The following is a 19244-nucleotide window of genomic DNA, read 5'->3' as shown; positions in this document are numbered from 1 at the left end:
TGCACCGCCCTGGGCCCTCAGCACAAGGGGCGGATAAACCGAAATATCGAATAGAAGCAGGCACTCAAGGGCAAAAACTTCCACCAGGCAAATGTTCCAAAAGTGAAAATGTTTATTATGTCAGAACAGCCTGACCCGTTTCGTGTTCCAAACACTTAATCATTGGCTCCCCAGACCGCTATGCTTAGGATGAAGTTCGAAAACCACATAAACTAAAAATATTCCCTAAAATAAAAATATATTACTGCCCTAGGAGTTAAAAAGCACTTGGGAACGTCTTTATGTTGTAATTTTAACATGGCATTCTTACTTTAAAGTGTCCAGTACAGTGTCGGAGATGTCAGCTATGAGCAAATAAGAAATACAGATTTGCTTTTGCTGTTAACTAATTTTTACATATTTGAAACATTGCTTACGTCACTAGACAGTTAATAAAAATACAATGGGTTACTGGATTATGGTCTGGACAGGACCACAATTTGTAGCTGCATTATTGACATTGCTAAGATCTTGTCAAATACTGTCAGCTTACACCTGCTCTAAGTAGCTATTTTCTATAAGTAGTTATGGGCAAATCTGACACCGTTTCACCATAAATACGCGAAACTGCGAAAAAACAATTTTTCACCTATTAAAGTCTATGGATGTAATTTTTGATGCGAAAGACGCCAAAAAAATTCACTCATCGCTATCTATAAGTACTTTGTTGGGAGGGGGCATTACCTTGGTTTTGCTTGCCCGTTAAGAGAGTTACTAAACTTTAGTTAACATAGGAGCGAAATATTTGTGAAAACATGGGAAATATCAAAAAAGCGATGCTGTCTATAATGGTCTCCTAGAGCCTGCAGGCATATTTGTTTCTTCCCACCTTCATATGTGCTGCATGATTATTTATTTGTATTTGTCTGTAGTATGAAAGAAAAGAACTAGAAGAGGAAGGAAGGAAACGTTATGAAGATCAAAAACTAGAACGTATGGAAACCAAAGAAAGGAATGGTGAATTTATTGTACCTGTTGCTAACCAAGGTATGACAATCTAATCTATCTCTCTCTCTCTCTATATATATATATATATATATATATATATACGTGTGTGTGTGGGTGTGTGTAATCTATTTACCATATATTGCTGGTTAGATGCAACTTCAATATTTGACTCCAAAAAAGACTTAAAACTATATTAATACAGGAATGTATATGGTGACATCTGATTAGACTGGAGAGAGTTTTGAAAGGGTTTATGTATTGTTCCTTTTTTTCCATTTTTTTAAAGGAAAACTATACCCTTGAACAATGTAGGTCTCTATAAAAAGATATCGCATAAAACAGCTCATATGTAAAACCCTGCTTCATGTAAATAAACCATTTTCAAAATAAATTACTTTTTTAGTAGTATGTGTAAACCCATGCTTCATGTAAATAAATCATTTTCATAATAATATACTTTTTTAGTAGGATGTGCCATTGGGTAATGCTAAACAGAAAATAGCCATTTTAAAAAATAAGGGCTGCACCGTGGGATTGTAGGATTCACAGTGCACACAAACAAACCAAACCATACATGCTAGGTCACATGAGCCAATTAAAAACAGAGTTCTGTCTTTTGCTTCCGAACTTCTTCCTGTTACAGTTAGAGCTGCAGTATTTCTGGTCAGGTGATCTCTGAGGCAGCACACAGACCATCACAAAATGGTAGTTCAAGGAAAGAGATGTAAAATATTTACTTAAATATATACATATCAATTTGGTAAGATTCTTTAATATGCCACTTTTGGGGGTAAAGTTTTCCTTTAGGTTTTGTGTTTTATTCACTACAAGTTTTTCTTCAAAAAATGATAACAGTTTTCAGCTCAGCATTCTGAGCATTCTAGCTTGCACTATTGCAGCTAATCTATTGGCAATAAAATGCCTCTGTAGCTTTCCTTCTCCTTTAAGACAGTCTTTACGGTTGGCAAAGAACTGCATCCAGTTACTGAGAATCAGCAAATGATTACATAACATTGACTTGTACAGGGCTGCATCTGGCACGAATTCAAAAACAAAAAGTACATAAGCGGGCCAGAAAGGACCAAATTGCTTCTGAGTAGAAGGATCAGCTTGAAAATGATATCACTTCTTATTGAAAGCTCTATTTTTCAAACAATCCTTGTCCTACTTGTTAATTTTAGTTAGCTTTAAACTTTGAGAGCAGAACATGTCTGTAGGCAGTTATATGGTTGTTGCCTAGCAACATTTCATAAGGGCCAAATGAGTTCCTTTGCTCTGCTTTCAGACAGATTATGTTCCGTTAAGGCATCTGCACCATCTTTTACATTTACTAATAGCAGCAGATCTACTCAGCATTTACTCATCAAGCTTCCATTTTTATGTTGCAAGAAACAGGTCGTGGAAAGCTTCATCTGCCAGAAGATTTTGGTGCTTTCACTTCTTTTAAAATAAATGTTTGTAGAATAGTTACTTGTCTGGCGTCATCTTTAGGTGACACTGTAATTTGTGTGTGTGTTTGGAGGAGGTGGTGTTAAAGTTTGTTGATGATAACAGTCCAGCCTTCAATAAATCCCTAAAAGCAAGAGCCTGGACTTACTGCTTTATTATTTTCTAAAAAAATTGGCTGTATATGATTTAACTGGGCATAGTCAGTGCTTAGTCCAGGATATAGCCTAAGGGCTCTAGACAAAACACCTCTTTCCTGCTGGCATTGCTCCTACTAGAAAATGGGGAAAAATAATATTTCATTTCCCTGAATGTGCGCAAGTACAGTAGTGCCCCACTTGTTTCCTTATCCAGTATAAGGTTAAATAAGCCTTAAATATACAAAGATATGGTAGACAGATCTGCATATTTGTGAGCAGGGCCGCCATTAGAAATTTTTGGGGCCCTCTGGGTCCTGCCCATCCCAGCCCCCACCCCAGATCCTGTCCACACCACAGTTAAAAGAACACACAGACATCAGCGCTACTAAAAGCAAACCCTCCCGCCACACACACAAGTTATAAAAAGCTATTGATGGTCAGGGCCCACTTATAATAAATTAATAAAAAACTCTGGTGACCAGGGTCCCCCTATAAGTTAAAAAAAAAACATTGGCGCCAGGGCCCCCCATAAAAGTTTTTTTTTTTAAAAAACCATTGGCGCCAGGGCCCCCCTTACAAGTTAAAAAAAAAATTGGCAGCTGGGGACTATAGAGTATTAAAATAATACATTGGTGGCCATGGGATTAAAAATAAAAAAACAAACATTGATGTTCAGTAGAACTAAACTCATGGCTTAAGGACTTCGACCTCCTTTCATAACTTTTGGTCTTTCGCCGATTCAAGACTTCAGCTTCGGCTCACTTTGTGACTTCGGGTCTTCATAATTTATTGTGAGACCACTAGTAAAGAGGTCTGCAAATCCATATCTGTAAATCTTAATTCTTGTTCAAGGCACTGTGTATTATAAACAGGCCCGATCCTGCCATGAGGCAAGATGAGCACCTTGCCTCAGGCGGCAGTGAACGGCGAGTTACAAGGGGTGGCAAAAAGCTGCCTCCTGTAACATTAAGAGACGAATTTCCATTTTTTAAACTGGAAATTCGGCTCTGCTAGTGCAGAAAGTGCAGTACGCCCTAGTTGTGCTAACGATGAAGCCCCTCTTGACCCACTCCAACGTTATACTTTTAAGCGTGGAGTGGGAGAGGGGGGCGGCATCAGGATTGCTGCCTCAGGCGGCAGCAGCCCACAGATTGCCCCTGATTACAAGCTCTGCAGCTCACATTGATTTGCTTTGGAGTTGGTTCGCGGTTCAGTTTCCATGGTTTCAATTTAGATAGATTGATAATGCTTTTTCTCACCTTTAGGAATAACCACGCATGCTGGTAAAGAAAATTAAAGCCAAAAATAAAATGAACGTATAAAGTATACAGAAGCTGTTATCATAATGTTAAACGGTACAGGAGGTTAAAGATGGTTTAGCAAAACTTACTGTTTACGACATATATTTAGAGTGAAATTTTGTGAACCTTTTAAAATGTTCTATATTTTTACATGATATAACTTAAAAGTTCAATCAAGTAAAGAATAAAAGTAGGAAAAGGAAAATAGTGGATACTATACTTCTATTTTCCTTTTCCTACTTTTATTCTTTATATGACGGTTTAGGAGTTTTTTAAATCTTAAAATTAATTAATGAATTGCCCTATCTAATATACATAATTAGCACCAGCACTTTGAATTAATATTACTTTTGAATCAGGCCGTCTGAGACTGCAACAAGCTTAGCACCAGCACTTTATAATTCAATTGTACTCTCAATTAATTTGTTGATGGATCTCGGATAATCCTTTCACCGAATTAGCACCAGCACTTTATTAATTGATATACACGTGGGAGTCTTAAGATGGCCATAGATGTTGAGATTTTTAAAAGATCCGATCGTCATCGGGAGACCACGATTATCTCGGAACGATCGTACGAATTTTCCATCAATTAAAAAACCAATTTGCCAGGAAAACAAAGGGTAGCTGCCTGCTTTAGGCAGTCTGAGACTGCAACCAGGTTGGGACTAGCACTTTTTTTTTATTACCTGATTAATTCATTGGTGGGTGGTACATACTTTTTTATCAAATTAATTGATTGATTTTTTAAATAGTACCTATCTAATTTTGTGTGGCAGCAAGTAATTAATTTCCTTTTAGAATTTAGCACTGGCACTTGATTACCCTAATTGATCAATTAATCATTGAAATACATGAATTAAAGAAACAAATCATTTGAGCGTTTTATTGTATAACGTAATAATTGGTACACGGCATTCAGTTTCAAACCTTTCACATCAGATATTGTTAGAGAGTGTGGGGGTTTTACTATCTTTTTTTCTTTCAAATAATCAATACTAGTAATTCATACCTCCCCCTCTCTGTGAGGTGAACTTCGTATAAATTGGAAAATAAATCTTTTTAAAAAATATATTTGGTCTTGATGATCCAATAACATATCTGCATGTGCTTAAAGTAACTAATGTACTTCCAAATCAGCGCACACTCAACGGAACAGCAGGAAGCAGTGAATGTTAAAAAATGTTTATTTCCCGAAACATCCCCGTTAACGCATTTCGTATGATCCCACGCGTACTCATAGGCATACGCTGATTTGGAAGTGTATCGTTTCTGAGGTCTCCCCAAACTACGGGTTCGGGGCAGGGATTTGGAGTAGTGGGTGACCCGCCGTGATTGAATGCATTTGAATGTCCAGTGTTAAAGCCATAGGTTCGGGGCATTTGCACCCAGACCAACCTAAGTAAAGGCTGAGCGTTTTATGGGGGTGTAAAGCTTGCACATTGAACACATGTTTATAAGCTAAGCTAAGCAGGGCTTGAGAGCACCCAATTCGGTGTGGTTCAGTAACAGAGCTGCTATAGGGAGACATGAAAAGTTGCAAAAATGAAACTTCAAAAATTGAAAAAAAATATATTAAACTTGAAAAATTATTTCTGGTGAACTATCTAAAAATAATGTTTTGCGGAAGGTGAACAACCCTTAAAAATTTAAAGTTCCAAAGTTGCTCGCAGAAGAATTGCTATTGCTTTCATTAGACAGTTTTTATTGGGATGGGGAAAAACGTCAAGGGGATATTGCTGACATTATCTAAGTTACGGACTCCTGGGAAATATGTGACAATTTTTTTTCAATCTGAGTTGTTGTGTTGTTTCCTTTTTTTTCTCTGTCACAATCAGCTCCCTGAGCTTTAGTTATATTCTTGTGGCTAAGAATACATTTTCATTCAGAACCAAGGGACAGTCAACGCACATACATTCAGATAGGCAATGCTCACAACCACCTGTGTGACAGTCTGTGCTCTTTTGAGGTCTTACAGAGTGTCCGATGAATAAAAATTCCTTTGGCTTAACAGGTTTTCTGATGTTATTTTCTTTCCACAAAATGCAGTTTCTGTTCATGGACTGTAGTTTTACACTATATTTTATTCTGAATAGCATGCACATGGGCATATTCATTTGAAAGATGCAAAGTGCTTTTATTTGCATACTTTCAAATGTTTGTCTAATTTCCACTTTTATGAGAATATTTTCCCCTACTTTCTAAATGGCAATTAACTTTGATCACACATCTTTTGTTTTTCATGTTTTTTTTTACTCTTTCTTCTCGGTAAATGTACCTGAAGCTGGCATTAGCCATTATATCCTAGATTTAGATTTTTTTGTAGAACAGTCTATGAAAAATGCTGTATAAAAACTAATTGAAAATCACTAAAAAAATTTATTTTTTAGACGTAGAAGTCAGGTGAAGCTGCATTATACATTTCTTTTTTTTATTTTTCCTTTTCAATGCTTAATGAATAGTATTGACAGAAATCTAAGATATATCCTAAGATGTCCCCTTGCAATACACTTTTATTCTTACTAGTATGCAAATTGTATTCTGTATTAAGCTTTATTCTGACCAGCAGAACCCATTATCCAGAAAGCTCTGAATGACAAGAAGGCCATCTCCTATAAACTTCTTTCTAATCAAATAATTCAAATTTTTGAAATTGAAATCCTTTTTGTCTGTAATAATAAAACCCTACCTTGTACTTGAAGGTATTTAGGGGGTTATTCATCAAAATCAGATTCTTTCTGATTTTTAAGTAAAAAAAAGTCTGAACCAAACTAGAATCCACGATTTGACCTTATTTACCATTGAAAAAACTTGATAAAATCGGTTCGGGAAAAAACTAGAGCAACAAGCGAACTTCAGTTAGAATTCCAGTAGGACAAGGCTATAGGCAGTATAGAAATGGACTCAGAAAAGTCCACAGGAGGACCCTGAAGAAATCCGCATATACCTCAGTGGGGATGCATTGTTCGGACTGGATCATTTACAAACCAGATCTTGCTTGTGATTCTGCCAGATTGTGGCCTCAGTATAATATCACAGGCTCCATATTTCTGTCTTTTGCTTTCATAGGGGAGGATGAGTTTAGGGGCTGTACTGTAGTTGTTTTCTAATGGTTTGCATTACATGTTTCACTTCTTACAGCTAACTTTGTTCAATAACAATAGGTCAGGCAGTAAAGTCTTAAGATTGCCGGAAAAAAATAGTAAAACATCACTGGTATTTTTCATAAAGGCTTTGGATTTATTAACTGTGTCCTTTGTTTTTACTGGGATTGCTTCAGACAGACAAAAGAAAGGTAAGAAATACTACTAAACTTTTTTGATTCACATTTTGTATTTCTGTTCTGACATGTGGCCTATGTCCTGTTATTTGTAAAAGGATATCAGCTTGGAACCATAACTGTAGAACAAGGATTATTCATTGTGCTGCCTGCTCTTGTGGAATCTGCATTTCACTGGAAGCTTTTGAGCAGAAGTTTGGACTTCCCCTTGGGATGGAACATTTAGCTGCCCCCCAAGACCTTACAGATACATTATCTTTTTGCCTTGTGCTGTGTTTTCTATTACATATTTTTTAAAAATGTTGACATTACATGTATAAGCATTATATATATATAATTTCTTCCCTCATCTACCACTTTATTTCTGCCATTGTATTATTTTTTTTTCTTCCCTCTCTCTCCATTCTCTTCCAAACTTTTCTTTTCACTTCATTTCTATTCTCTTCTGTATTTTCTTTTTTCATGGAGGTTCAGCTTCCCTAAATCTTCATTAAGCTCCACCAATGGGCAAAAATCTAACTAAACTTCTGACTTCATAAAAGTTACTTATATTTTGCTTTCTCTCGGGAGTGCTGCACAATTCTGTCTTGAGGATATCAAGGAGATAAATTGATTTAGGTTTCATTCTTTTAGTCCAAAAAATCTGTCTTCTTGCAAAATGTTAGGTCATCCATAAAAATACTTTTGTGAAGGGTGCTAACCTTAAAAGAGTAGACACATTATTTAAACTGTAAATCAGTTCAAATTGTCCGGAGATGGGTTTTGGATTCAGAAATGTTGATTTTAGTACATTATAAAAAAAAGTGAGATGCCTGGATTAACTCACCAGTATAAATCTGTAGCCTGTGGTTGGGCATATATTTTGCAATGGGTGTGCTTACATAGGCACAACAAAAAAAATAAACACATTTGTTGAACAGGTTCCCTATATTTAGAGTACAGTTTCTGTGGAGCATTAAAAGTGGCATCAATGTGGTGTTTGGTTTACTTTTAAAATAAATAAAAATAACAATTGAATATTTTGTCATTGAAATGTTTTACAACTGCCATTATGTGCCACGTATTTGTTTATCTTTCTTCATTGCACCAGCATTTCAATAGAGCATTTTAGTTAGAGACAATATGCAGCTGTGAGAGTTAAAGAACAAGGCTAGCTGATTACAGCAAACACAATCATTCAACATTTCACATTTATTGAAATATATGAAATCACTTGTGACACTGTTAACATTTTTGTAAAATGAAATGGGACAATAATTTCCCTGTGAAAACCAGCAGGTTTTATATGTGTTTATTTAAATAAAAAAAAACACACACAAAACATGGTTGCTAGGGTTCCACAGGGTTATTATGACAGATGCATACAGAAGGGATTAAGAAGAAAGATAAGTCATAAATAATAAAAATGTAGCAATGGAATCAACTGGTTTCGGTGTTCATTGCCACACAATCCCATTTTTATTTCAGTTTTCAAATAAGCGAGGCTGTTAAAACACAAGAAATTGAGAAAGAAGAACAATTGCAAATTGACTCAGAATATTGAAAATTAGGATGCCTGTCATATTAGAAAATGTAATGCTTAGCTTAACTAATATAGCAATATTTTGTATTACATTCTAGAAGATCATACTGTTGGATACAGCCAGTCCAGCCTGATTCATTTGGTGGGACCTTCGGATTGCACGCTGCATGGTTATGTTCATGGAGGTATGCCGTCACTTAGTGGGTTTTTTCTCATATTTTACCAGAAACAAACTCGACCTAACTCACATCCATGAATTTGTTTTGTTTTTTTGTTTTTTTATTTCAGGTCAAAAAAATCAAATTGAAGTATATTTTAAAAAAACTCGAAATATTTGAGTTTCAATACGAATTGTATGACTTTATCAAACTGCCACTCGAAAAACTTGAATTTATCGAGATCTCAAGCAAAAACTAGGTTCAAACACCCCAAAACTCCCTAAATTCGTGAAGGTTAAAAACATCTTCAGATGGTTAAATGATAGCTGCCTTTGACTTTACATGCATTTGACAGGTTTTAGATTAGAGTATTATTCGGGCTCAGATTTTTAGCAGCTTCGGGGCATAATAAATCTCAAAAACATTTGCGGTATTTCTTCTCTAAAAATGAGTTTAACTAAAGAAAAACTTCATTCAGGTCATCTGGTTAAACCATCTGCAATCTAACAGCCACTAATTCAGCAACAAGAGCCACACTTTGTACATCATGCATGCAGCCAGGGCCGCCATCAGGGGGGAACAGGGGGAACAAGTGTCCAGGGCCCGGGCATGAAGGGTGCCCCGGCAGTGCTGCAGTTTTGAAAGAGCCGGGTCCCCCTTGCGAGTGCTGAAGCCTGCAGCCAGCTGAAAATGTGGAAGTGCCGAAAAGCCGAACTCCCAAAGCGTCGAAAAGACCCAAAGTCACGAAAATACCCGAAGCCGAAGTCCTGAAGCGGTGAAAAGACCCAAAGTCATGAAAATAGTGGAAACTGAAGTGGCGAAAAGAACCGAAGTCACGAAAACAGACGAAAATTGAAGTCCTGAAGCGGCGAAAAGACCCGAAGTCACGAAGGGAGGCGAAGTTGAAGTCCTGAAGCCATGAGTTCAATTCTACTGAACACCAATTTGTGTTTTTTTGTTATTTTAATCCCCTGGCCACCAATGTATTATTTTAGTGTTCTATAGGCCCCTGCCACCAATTTTTTTTAAAAAAATATTTTTTGGGACCCCAAATTTTTTTAGAGAGGAGCGAACTGAGCATGCTCAAGCCCTAGCCCTGGAGGTTTCAGCTGAAAACAGGAAGTCTGATACAGAAGCCCATTTGTACACAATAGAAGGAAAGAAATGTGTTTATTTTGACAGAGTACTCCGAGCAGCATTACTTTGAGGGTTTACTGGTGTATTTATATAGACCTTTCTGATAAAGCTTACTTCATTCAAGTCTTTCCTTCTCCTTTAAGAATAATCCAGGCCTTCAAAGTTGTCAGAGCAGTTTTCCATCTTGGATTTTGTTAGGAGTGTCTGTGACACACACATGCTCAGTGGACTAACCTTAAGGGTAATCACAAATCATCAAGTAGAAAATAAGGCAGCACAGAGCATGTGCAGTGAATCAGCAGAAAAGAAGATGGGGAGCTACCGGGGCATATTTGGAGGCACAGAGCTTTACTGCTAAAGGACTGTGGTTGCTTTGGGCTGATATACAAATTCAAAACAAAATTTACAACATTTCTGCCCTACTTCTTTAGTTAAGCTTTAGTTCTCTTTTAAAGCCTTTGTACATGTTCAGAGGACATCCTCCCAAGTTTTATTTCTAGGGCAATATTTACAAATACAAGAGGGGGGTTGTGGGTGCACTCCTAAGGCCATATAAAAATATATATAAATACAATAATCCCCTGTCTAAAAAAAGAAAAACAGGGTTTTTTGTTACAAAGTTATGATCATAAAATTGGTAAGCCGCCATACCACGTCAAGGTAAACCCCATACGGCGGTCCCTAACCTGTTTACCTGTGATCAAAATTTAGAACCTTGGTTTCAATCTGGACTAGATCCTCCCCCGCCACCTGCATATGCGGCTTTTGTAGGGGAGACTGCCCAGACCAACGCCCATTTAAAAAAAAAAAAATGTGATTGTGAAGAGACTATAATGAAGGAAAAGTAAAGTTGTAAAGTTGAAAGGATCTAGTCCAGATTGAAACCAAGGTTTTAAATTTTGATCACAGGTAAACAGGTTAGGGACCGCCGTATGGGGTTTACCTTGACGTGGTATGGCGGCTTACCAATTTTATGATCATAACTTTGTAACAAAAAAAACTGTTTTTCTCTTTTTAGACAGGGGATTATTGTATTTAAATATTTTTTATATGGCCTTAGGAGTGCACCCACAACCCCCCTCTTGTACCTGCAATATTTACAAAGGCATGGAAAATTGTTGAAAGAAAAATGTATAAAAAATATGTGTTGTTTATAAAGCTGTGCACTAATGATTTAACACCTTCTAGCACTATTTCTAAAAATCTGAAACAGAAACTGTTTTCTAAAGATAAAGTAAATTATCCTAAACACTGGTAACTTTCTGAAATGTATTTTTGTAAGCTGGAACCTGTGATCTATTAATGTATACCATGATTTACACTTGATATACCCCCCTCCCCCCCATTACAGTGTGCAAGAGAGGTGGCAATATATTGACTGCTATGACAAGTTATATCAGTTCAGTGTAGGGCAGAGCATCAGCAGGATGAAAACAGTTGGATGGTGGATTGGAGGTGTGATGTACAGTTGTTGGCACTAGGTGCAGCCAAAACTGAGTGGGAGGGGCCACGTTTATTATTCTTTGTCCAGAAACATTAGTAAAGGTGATGGCACACGTGGCAATTTGTCACTTGTAGGAATTTATATAAAATGCCCTGGGTAAACCGTCAATCATGTAATTGCACAAAATTGCTATTGAGAAACAGGCGACAATGTGCCCCACTTTCCATCACCCTAAGGGTAACGAGGCATTAAATATTCAGTCACCCGCACTTTATATGGAACCCGAATTGGCACTTGTAAAACCATTTGCTGCCATAATTGCTCAAAAATGCCTCCTTAGTGAATTGTATGCAATTTTAACATTTAAACAGTTTAAGAGGCAATTCCTGTTGACTTCCTATGTACAGGATATGATGTCACTGACATAAAATTGAGGAGGATGTAGCTTTGTTTTATCAGTTCACCTGGTCTGAGGTGGCGAAGGAAACTCTGGCGAAAGAGGTAACGTTCAGTAAAATTCGACCTTTCGCCAGAGCGAATAGTAGTCGCCTGGTGATAGCGTGTGAACGAAGGCTATCGACGGTCTCTTTCGCTAGCGAATTGTCGCCTATGCCTGTTAGTAAATTGGCGATGTTCCTGGGGATTGTATTGCTGGCGAATTGTGGCTAGAGGCGGCCACTTCGCCCTTTAGTGAATCTGCCCCGAATGATGGGGAGCTACTGGTGCATCTTTAGCGACACAGATCTTCCCTGCTAAAGGGCTGTGGTTGCCTTGGGCTGGTACAGAATCCCAAGACATAATTTGCAGAATTTCTAGCCTTCTTCTTTAGTTAAGCTTTAGAACTTCTTTGAGGGCAATAGGTTAACACAAGATGTGTGAAGGAGGGCTATATAAAAAATATAGTAGGTGTACATTGCTACTGTTTTTTGCACTGTGCAAGATGTTCCTGTGGTATTCCCATGTTGCGCTTCATATTGAGTGCAAAGACTTGCGCGACTTTCCTGTATACAATGATTGTTATATATATGGGAGAGACGTGGGCTACCCATGTCATGTGCCCAAGCTTGTTGTTATTTAGACATGCAAGCTAGGGAATGTCAAGAGGAGCAAGGGGAGTAGTGATGGGCTAATTTATTCGACAGGAGAGAGTTCACAGCGAATTTGCCCGTTTCGCAGCTGGCAAATAAATTAGCGGATTTGCAGTTTCGGCGTCGGCGTCAAAGTATTTTCAACGGTTTCGACGCCAGCGCCAATTTTGACACCGGTGAAGATAAATGGACGCCCATTAACTTTAATGGACGCAGGCAGCAACTTTGAAGCCGGCGCCAATTTTGATGCCGGCGAATTGTCGCAAATTTTTTTTGGCGAAACGGGACAAATTCGCCCCTCACTATAGGGGAGCCCTTAATTACAGAGCTCACTTGCACGTGACATCAATCTGCCGGGCATCTTGCACCAAGTTCTCTAATTAGTTCCAAGGTGTAGAACCCAGTACATTGTACTACACACAGGGGAGCAATTTTGTGCCCCTTTACACAAAAGGACTAGTGCCTGGGACAGTGGTAAATTAGTCTTTTAAAATATTAAGTTACAATAACCCCTTAGCATGCTTGTTTGATTTACACTTATAGTAAGCTTCCAACACTGTCATTTGTTAAATATGGCGGTAAATTGTTTTACTGTTAGTTTTCCTTTAATAGCATGTGTGCTAGAAAAAACATATGCATGGAATACAGACACTTTCCCTAAGCTAAAATAATGAGTAGTATCTTTACTGATCCAATGACATCATTTTATTTTCACTTGAACACCTACTACCATGTCATTGCCTTTTGTGGTGCAAATAAAACTGGTTACTATAGTAACCCTTCATTATCAAGCAGTGTCTCTGCTTTAATTACACAGCTCCAGACAGTAATTTAAAAAAAAGGGGCACTTTTCAAAACTGAATACATTTGTTGGTTTAAATATAGCACATGTTCATAATATCTTACATGACTCCCTAATTGAAACTGGAAGGAATGATGCCGTTTGAAAAGTCCCTGCAGAGCTTTTTATTTTACAGCACCGGGAGAAAGTGGTAATGGAATTAGACTCACACCCCCAAATTCATTATTAAACGACAAGTGTAGATTTTGTTTTGGAAAATAAGACGGAGAACAAGGTACCAGGAATGGTAATAAGAGAAAGCAGAAGTAATTAATTCACTACAAAGACCTGATAGCTTGAGGTACCATGACATGCATTTCCTTGTTTGGAATTAAAGGGGAAAATTCGCATACTTTTTAAAGTAGAATTCATAGTCACGTTATTGTGGAAAGAAAGTTCAGTAAATCATATTGCCAGCATCTAAACTCATAGCATTCTTTAGCAGGAAGACCTATGGGCTTTAAAACCAGTATTGTTTGTTTTGGTCACTTATAAGGTTAATGAGGAGGAAACTATTTAGTGAGTTGTCTAAAGATAAAGCACATCTGTGAACAATTTCCAGTTTGAGACAATTTCCAGTATCACCAGCTATGAATTTTATGAGCCATATATGCTTCGTAGCTGCCTCTTTCCAGCATTCAAACAGAGATCACTGCCACTAGCAGCCAAAAAACTTTTTTTTTTAATTGTTGGTTTTTAATACTTATCATTTTATTCGGGCCCTCACTTATCTATATCCAAGTCTCTTTTTTTAAACCATTGTCTGGTTGCTAGGGTAAATTGGACTCAAGCAATCAGTTACTGGAATTCCAAACCGGAGAGCTGCAGAAGATACATCTAAGGAATTTCTCTGCATGAAGTTAAGGTGAACTACCCCTTTAAAAAATGCTTATAAATCAATGCATATCAGAATTATACATTCAGAATAATAAAACGACAACAATATGTCAGACAGAATAATTGGTAATATAGGAATGGAAACTGCGAAAGTCCACCTGTTGACACTATACTAATAGATATAGAGATATATTAAAATTGGTCTTAAAGGACTCATGTCACCCTAAAATAGTAAATGCCTCCACTTGCGCTAGGCAGAAGCTCCTGGTTTGAGTGGTCATGTTGTGTAGCGCACAAGGAGCTTCTGGCATTGACGCCTCACACTCTGATTTCATGTGCATTTGTGCATAAAGAACCAGTTAAGGCACTCACTCATTATATGCATGTGTATACCCTTACATGGGCACCTGCACTGATAGATGCCTCCCAGTTCAAACATCCTAGCGCTGGCAGGGGCAATTGTTTCCCTAAACTGGGTTCTATAAACCTGCACCTCTGGTGGGGGAAACGATTTAAGGTGAGAACGAAACCTTAACAAAGAAGTAGGGTACATATGCTGCACTTTATGTTTTGGCATTTTGTACCAGCCTAACAACACCACAGCCTTTTTATTCTGAACATTTTTTTCTTTGAAAATGCCTCCAGTAGCTTCCTATATTTGTTTCTGTTGATACACAGCAGATACTCTGGGCTTCTGTCAAGTTATGTGAGCTTAGGGACTGTCTCACAACATACATTATTTATACAGTATTTATACAATATAAAATTCAAAATTCAAGAAGACTGATTAGTCATTAGTTTAGACTACTTGGTAGAAGTGAAACCAGTGCATTCTACATCAGAATTCAATCATAATCAGTCCTGGTGCATCCGCTTCTGTGACAGATGTAAATTCTGTTAATATTTTGATTTCCAGTGACCCCTATGGTTTACTTCTCAGTAGCAGCCCAGAGCACACTGAGCATATGCACTGTACTGCTGTGCGCAAGTTTGCATGGAAACCATTGGACAATGTTGGACTGCGGCTCTTACGGTTTACATCCAATGCCCCCCCCCCATTTAAAGGAATTGTTCAGTATAAAAATAAAAACTAGGTTAATAGGCTGTGCAAGATAATACATCTTTCTAATATAGTAAGCCAAAAATATAATCTATAATGGCTGGAGTGAACAGATGTCTAACATAATAGCCAGAACACAACTGCCTGCTTTGCATCTTTCTTGGTTTCCACTGATTGGTTACCAGACAGTAACCAATCAGTGACTTGAGGAGGGGCCACATGGGTGATAACTGTTTGCTTTTGAATCTGAGCTGCATGCTAAGGATCAATTACAAACTCAGTGAACAGTTATGTCCCATGTGGCCCCCCTTAGAGTCGCTGACTTAAAGTGGCCATAGACACACAGATAATATCGGCAGAAGACTTGAATATCGTTTGGCTCGTCGATCCGGCTGGAAAATTTTGATCGGTTGCCATTGAAGGGACCCAAACATCACCCATTGTTAGTAATGAATCGTCAGATACAGGTAGAATTCCATTGTTTCTTCCCGTATATCTACCTGTATATCTGACGATTCAGCTCTACACGTGTGTATTGAAACGAACAATCTTTCTTGGAAAGATCTTTTCCAAGAAAGATCGTAATTGTTACGTCTATGGCCACCTTAACTCAGAGTTAGAGAGCTGAAAAGCAGGAAGTAGTGTTTTGTTATGTTAGACATCCAGTCACTCCAGACTTTATAGATTGCATTTTTGGCTAACTTTATTAGAATTTTTTTTTAGTTTGCACAGCGTATCTATTTAACCAGTTTTTATTTTTTTATCTTTTAAATCAGGGGTGCCCAGGGGTCTACCAGTAGACCTTTAGCTGCTGATCAGTAGATTTCCAGACACTGTCAACAAACAGCTTGTCTAAATCACCCTTCTATTTCATGCTTTTCATTCAGATGTTTATTATGTTAAGGTTACATAAGAAATAGTTGTTTTGTAAAATATAGCAATATGCATAAATCAATCTCATAAATAAATATTTAATTATCCATGGAACAGAATGCTAATAATGCTTTTATGGATGTAGATCATAATGGGACAACATCAAAAAAAGTAGACCTCACATTAGTAAAGTATGGACATCCCTGCTTTAAATGCAGAAATAACATAGCTAACTGATAGATTTTTGGTATACATAAGACTAATAGGAAATGACATATATTAGGTCCATATCCCACAGAGAGATTCTCTGGTAGGCCAAACCAACCCTGCCAATATAGTTATAAGCGCAATAATATAGGCTGCAAACCACATCTGTACAAGAACAGAAGACTGCAAATATTTACAAGTTGGCTCAGTTAGTTCTGTCCATTAAATGCTTAATTCTGGTTTTGTTTTATGTCTTTACAATTGGTTTTTATTCATAATATTCATGTTTGGCATGTCTGGATCCTTCATTGAAATAGTCCCCACTACATCCACTGGATTGATATTCCATATATTTGTTGCTCATTCCTTGCATAACTGTTTCCTTATGTTACCTTTTCAGGAAAATGCTTTCGTCTTGAACTCTAGTAATTCTTTACATGTATTTGAATGTTTCTATCATATGGTCATTCTCCCTTCTCAAGCGGTACACATATATGTTTGCAAACGTTTTATAGATGTTTTAGCTCCCCTTTAAACAAGTAATGATTTAAGATTAACTACAGGGTAAATTCCAGTGGCAGCTGGAGTGGAAAATATTCTGTTTCAGGAATCAGATTATTCACATTTTCCACTGCCGGACAAAGTGTAACCTAATTCTGAAACTGTCTGATAATTGAAACCATATGAGTTACATCTGCTGTAATGGAATGTTTTCTAGCAAACTTGACATCATATGATAATCCGTCACGTTTCTCATTTTTATTTTAGTTTCTTTTAAGAACATGCCAAAAAAAACAATATGAAATGGTTTACAATTAAGACATAGGCTAGATTGAAGGAAGTGGCCTGATTTTCCAGACAATGGCTGTGGCATTGCAATTTAATGATATGCCTCTAAATTTAGTAATATAAACTGAGAAATCCTTATTGGCATTTCATTTCAAGTCATAAATTTGTCTGGTTTGTTGTAAGATGAAGGCAGAATGGTGCATCAGTATACATATAATAGGCTGACTGTTTGATCCAAATGTTTTTCAAAATGGTACACTTAAGGGCTAGTCCACACGGGGAGATAGCGACGCGTTTGCGGTCGCGGCGACGAAGCGCCGCGACAGTCGCCGCGACCGGCGCAGGCGACAGTTTTGTATGGGCGCCTATGTAAAAACGCCTGTGCTAACCACACGAGGCGATGCGCTTTTCAACAGTCGCCTGAAAATGCCTCGCCAGGCTTTTTCAGGCTACTGTTGAAAAGCGCATCGCCTCGTGTGGTTAGCACAGGCGTTTTTACATAGGCGCCCATACAAAACTGTCGCCTGCGCCGGTCGCGTCGACTGTCGCGGCGCTTTGTCGCCGCGACCGCAAACGCGTCGCTATCTCCCCGTGTGGACTAGCCCTAAAGGGATACTGTCATGGGAAAAAACATTTTTTTCAAAATGAATCAGTTAATAGTGCTGCTCCAGCAGAATTCTGCAGTGAAATCCATTTCTCAAAAGAGCAAACAAATTTTTTTTATATTCAATTTTGAAATCTGACATGGGGCTGGACATATTGTCAATTTTCCAGCTGCCCCAAGTCATGTGACGTGTGCTTTGATAAACTTCAATCACTCTTTACTGCTGTACTGCAAGTTGGAGTGATATCACCCCCCTCCCTTCCCCCCCCAGCAGCCGAACAAAAGAACAATGGGAAGGTAACCAGATAGCAGCTCCCTAACACAAGATAACAGCTGCCTGGTAGATCTAAGAACAACACTCAATAGTAAAAACCCATGTCCCACTGAGACACATTCAGTTACATTGAGAAGAAAAAACAGCAGCCTGCCAGAAAGCATTTCTCTCCTAAAGTGCAGGCACAAGTCACATGACCAGGGGCAGCTGGGAAGTTGACAAAATGTCTAGCCGAATGTCAGATTTCAAAATTGAATATAAAAAAATCTGTTTGCTCTTTTGAGAAATCGATTTCAGTGCAGAATTCTGCTGGAGTTGCACAATTAACTGATGCGTTTTGAAAAAAACATGTTTTCCAATGACAGGATCCCTTTAAGGAAGAAGACTTGTAAACTGCATATTGATAAGCTTCCAAGTCTGAGAAAATCATTCAGTGGCCCTTTCCACATACACAGGCAATGTTCTGTTGAAACTTTGTGGATGAGCATGAGTGTAAGTGTTCAAAGCAGCACACACTTCAAATTTTGGTAAGCACTTTAAATTTTGGCATGTGAACACATAAAAATAATTGACATCACTTTTACAAACACTTTTGATGCATCATTCAGTGCTTGATGTGCACAGTCTAACGTTGCATGCTGTCTCCAACAAGTTCCACAAAGTAAAATATTTGTGTCTGCCACCTACTAAAATGGAAAATTGCTTTGAGGTGGAGGGAGATGTTTACTATTACAAAGGTTATGTTGCTAAATAAACCTTAAACTGCTGCTGCAAATGGAATTCTTGGATTATTTGGTTAAAGTCGCCCTACCCCAATGGATAACATGTAACCTTGGGGGTGGTTTTATTAGAATAATGTAATACCCATCACCTATTCTCCATTTCTTCATTTGCTAGTGCGCAATTGCCGTAATACTCATGCAAGCCTTGTGGAAAAAATCCAGCTGACATTTAGCCTAAATAAGATGACAAATGACTTGAGAACTAGAGAAGGTATTAGTCATCCAATGATTTCATGGTGGCAAGTCCACCTCCATTAAAGCCTCCTGAGCTAAATAGCTTGGATGTAATTCAGATTGTTGGCCTTTAGCAAAATCCTGGTTTTTAGTTGATGCTTAAAAACAGATGAATTAAAGGAGAACTAAACCCTAAAAATGAATATGGCTAAAAATGCCTATGTTATATACTGAACTTATTGCACCAGCCTATAGTTTCAGATTCTCGATAGCAGCAATGCTCCAGGACTTCAAACTTGT

The 19244-nt window shown here is 37.8% G+C and overlaps 1 protein-coding gene across 1 annotated transcript in view; it reads left to right on the top strand.

Annotated features, from left to right (window-relative positions):
- Positions 1-19244, top strand: part of LOC108697249 (cytosolic acyl coenzyme A thioester hydrolase) — a 74203-nt gene that overhangs the window by 28542 nt on the left and 26417 nt on the right. Inside the window, exons 3-5 of the mRNA XM_018227156.2 lie at positions 912-1026; positions 7155-7169; positions 8775-8861. Of these exons, the coding sequence (XP_018082645.2) occupies positions 912-1026; positions 7155-7169; positions 8775-8861 (217 nt within the window). The remainder of the gene's footprint in view (positions 1-911; positions 1027-7154; positions 7170-8774; positions 8862-19244) is intronic.

This window comes from Xenopus laevis, chromosome 7S (assembly GCF_017654675.1).
Source record: "Xenopus laevis strain J_2021 chromosome 7S, Xenopus_laevis_v10.1, whole genome shotgun sequence".
Lineage (NCBI taxonomy): Eukaryota > Metazoa > Chordata > Amphibia > Anura > Pipidae > Xenopus > Xenopus laevis.
Note: the sequence above shows the minus strand (reverse complement) of the source record. Positions and strands in the feature narration are given on the sequence as shown.